Raw genomic sequence first — 3,752 nt, 5'->3', positions numbered from 1 at the left:
AAAAGCTCGCCTCTGCACTCAAGCGTAAGCCACTCACGACGGTAACCAGCAAGCCTGCAGATCGGCTCGTATAGCCTTCAGAGTCTTCCTTTCGCTCGTGTTCCTTAACGGAAATGCGAGAAAGAGACTGTGTGAAGGAACACGAACGCGGAGACAAAGACGAGAGCAGGGAGTTCGTGATGAAAATGTTTCCGTGTTGTGTGGTGGTGGGCGCAATGTGCTTTGGCATGCTGTGAGTGTACATACACCCACCGGGGTCGTGTTTCTAGCCCTCTTCGTGACGTTGCCCATTATTATTCTGTTCACGTCTCTCTCTCGGTTTTTTGGCTCTATTTGTCGGCAGTCACGCTTTCTTATCGTCGCCATTATCGCGTCGTCGCCGCCAGTCCTCCTCGTTTCCGTCGTGCGTCATCTCTCATTCCGCTTCTGCTGATACGGCCGGGGTCCCGTATAGGCGAAAAAAAAGCGCCCTCTCTGCTGACGGTTTGGGATTCCTTTGGCAGATTTCTGTCTTGTTTGCGTTCTATCTCCTGCTGACCGTTTTCCTCGCCGATGAACTCTCCGTTCCCTGACCTCTGGTGCTTCCTTTTCGGCCGCGAAGCAGCTCTCTGTCTCTTCACTCAGCGCGCTTTCTTCCCGCGGACGCAGTCTCCATATCCGCGTTGTTCCCGCCGGACCTGTATCCTTTTTCTCCGTTCTTCCTTCTAATAGTTTTCTCTCGTCTCCAATTTTGCTTGTTCCAGCGCTCCCACATTTTTCCGTCTTCGCCGCGATTTCGTCCTCATTGCCCGTAGAGGCATTGCGTCGTGCGTCAATCCGCCCCTGGCCCTCCGGGACGTCCATTCCTGTGCGGTACCATTTCTGTCTAGTCTTCGTTTGCTTCCCCGTCTTCGGCCACCTCTTAACTGAGCACTTCTCCCAGAACCTCGTGTATGGCGCATGCAGAACTTTTCTCCGCATAGGCGTCGCGCAGGCTAACGACAGTCGCGTACAGCCCACCCCTGGTAACTACAACCGTTCGTCTCTATGTCCACTGAGTCCTTGTTTTCTCCAAGTTCCTCTATCCGCTCGAGTTTCTTTCTCCGAAATTAGTTCGTGTGTTTTTGCGTTCAGCTGCAAAATGATGGGATGAGTTCATCAGACGCGACAGTTTTCCTTGTTCTTTGAGGGCAGAGAAGAGGGCCTTCTGAGAGTTCCTCGAAGGGGTTTTTTGCTCCCTGCTGTGCTTCTTTCTCGCGTTTGAGCTCTCCTCCGTCTCCAACTTGCGTGTCTCGCGCTCCCTCATCCGCGAAGCACGTTGCTCGCCTTCCGTAACAATCCCTTTCTTCGTCTGTCGCTGTGGGACCGAGAAGCGGCGTGAACAGACACTGGAGATGGTGAGCCCTCGCATCTGTCCTTGGTTGTCTGGCGCGTCATGCGGGTTTCATTTGTGCGCGGCAAAGTGACTGAACCCAGCATGACGCCGCCCCGCTCCTGGTTTTCCTCCCCTCTCTGTACTAAGCGTTGTGATTTGTGTTCGCTTGCTTCTCCGTCGTCGAGTCGTCTCTCGTCTTCCCCGCCAGGTTCCCTTCCTCCGCAGGTTTCGGTCTGTTCGCCGCATTTGTCTCTGCATTCAGGCGGTGCGTGCTCAAACGTTTCTGCTAGTCATTTGCACTTCCCTCTGCGCACGCCGCTGGAGGAGTTGACTTCGCGTGTGTTCTTACCGGTCTCCCTGTGGTCTGCGCATCCGGACAAACCGTCAGCCTCTTCCTCGTCCTGCACTTGGCTCTCTGCATCTAGGAGGAGTCCAGTTTGGGGGGCCGTCGCGCCTCAATCTCTCGTTTCTGCGGGGGGTTCAGAGAGGCGCGTGTTTCTTTCGCGCGCAGAGTCGTCGGCTAGGTCTGCGTGTTCCTTTCTGTCTCATTCTTCGACGGCCGCGTCTTCTTCTCTCGGCGTGAGCTCATCCTCGCCCTCGGGGTCGCACTGTGCGCCTTCGCCTTCGCCGCTCGCGTTTCTTCCCAGACTCGGCGCTCGCCTTTCTCTCACGTGGGGCAGTCTCGTTTTGCGGGCGTGTCTCTTGACTCTCGTCGGCGCCGTGTGCTTCGCGCGTGGGCTGCTTCTGGCACGCTCCCTCGGCCGACTCTGTCCTCTGAGAATAGATGAACGAGATTTTGCCGTTTCTATATCTGGGAGGCCTGACCGACGCCGAGAACGTTGCGGCGCTGGAGACGGCAGGCATATGCGCGATCGTCACATGCTGCACTTACCAAGAGTGTCCGAAATATGCAGAAAAACGTGAATTCGAGTACTTTCGAGTTGACATAGAAGACACCAGCCGGGAGCCGCTCCACCTCTACTTCCAAGAAGCCGGACAGTTCATCGATCGCCATGTCTCTCGCCAACAGGCCGTCCTCGTCCACTGCAAGTAAGGCGCGAGAGCAGAGAAGAAAGCAGTCAATTTTTATAAAAAGTATACTCGTATCAAAATGCAGAGGATCTCTCCAAGTTAGAGTTGAACCCTTTCCAATCTGCACCCAGTCTAGAAATTTGTAGCCATGTAAAATGCCGACGCCGACACGAACTGGACGGCTGTGGGACCTCCCGAGACTGAAAACAAAGTGGAGGAGGGAACAGACGCTGAGGTGCCATAGCGGTGAGCCCTTCTACGCGGGTTTTCGTAGTTTTCGGGAACAGTGTGTCCGGGTCCGCGAGACAAAAGGCGCCGGCGGCATGTGAGAGTCGCTCCACGCTGGGTGGGGTTGCCCCCAAGTTGGAGCCGCGTGCAGCTGGGAACTTGAGAGATTCGAAGGAATGAAACAGTCAGATGAAGCCTTCCTGGGCGCCCGTCCACGGGGCGAAGACAGGGACTGCGGGCTGAATGTAGAGCTGTCTTGCGGCGGCAGCAGAAACCAGTTGTTTGTCAGATTGTGGGCGCAACGTACGTCACAGAGACTGAACAGGCGAAGCGCTTGTGTGGCGCGGAGCTTGTTTTGGCCTGGGGTTTCTTGATCTTCTCTTAGTGGCAGGGCGTTCTTCACAGCATGTCTGTTTTTTGCGGCCCTGAGTCGCACTGTCGCCGTGCTTTCTCTCTGTCTTCAGGGCGGGCGTGTCTCGCTCGGCGTCGATTGTCCTCTCCTACCTGATGGGCTGCAAGGTGAGAGAACAGACAGAAACGCGCAGAGGACGCGTCTCACGTCTTTTTTTTCGGGGTTCGTGGTTTTTGACGGAGTCGCGTCCTCTGCAATCGTAGAGGTGGCGGGCTCGGATAGTCGGTCAGTGGAATTGTGAACCCTTCTTTTAGTCTCTCGCGTTTCGTATGCGCGTTCGGGTGCCTGTGAAGCTCGGTGTCTCCACTGTGCTGGAGCAGTTGCTATCCCAAGTGAGAGCAAGGTTTTACGTTTCTTTTCTCGAGAAAGGCTTTTTTTTTTTTGCATGCGCGGTGCGAACGCGAGTGGCTGGACTCCCGCCTTCACTCACGTGAATATATCGGTGCTGAAGAAGGCAGTGTAAAGGATCTCCCGGGGCGTGTGTGAAGGGGAAACAAGGTTTTCTTGGCTGTGTGTGTGGCTTCTCAGAACTTCGCACTTCAGGAGGCCTTTTTCCACGTGTTGACGAAGCGCGGCTGCATCTGCCCGAACATCGGCTTCATGGAGCAGCTCTGCGCCTACGAGCGAGAAGTCCGCGACAGCTGCTCAGTCTGCATGTTCAAATACACGGACTGGTATACGGCGGATTGCTCCTACCGCCCCGCGATCCCCGATTTGGAGCCCTGA

The 3,752-nt window shown here is 55.5% G+C and overlaps 1 protein-coding gene across 1 annotated transcript; it reads left to right on the top strand.

Annotated features, from left to right (window-relative positions):
• Positions 1-2,138: 2,138 nt before the first annotated feature.
• BESB_071000 (dual specificity protein phosphatase) lies at positions 2,139-3,752 on the top strand (the record flags this gene model as incomplete). The annotated part of the gene is made up of 3 exons (XM_029365473.1): positions 2,139-2,404; positions 3,079-3,133; positions 3,555-3,752. 3 exons carry the CDS (start codon positions 2,139-2,141, stop codon positions 3,750-3,752), a joined length of 519 nt encoding a protein of 172 aa, XP_029217957.1.

Source organism: Besnoitia besnoiti (genome assembly GCF_002563875.1).
Source record: "Besnoitia besnoiti strain Bb-Ger1 chromosome Unknown contig00007, whole genome shotgun sequence".
Lineage (NCBI taxonomy): Eukaryota > Apicomplexa > Conoidasida > Eucoccidiorida > Sarcocystidae > Besnoitia > Besnoitia besnoiti.
Note: the sequence above shows the minus strand (reverse complement) of the source record. Positions and strands in the feature narration are given on the sequence as shown.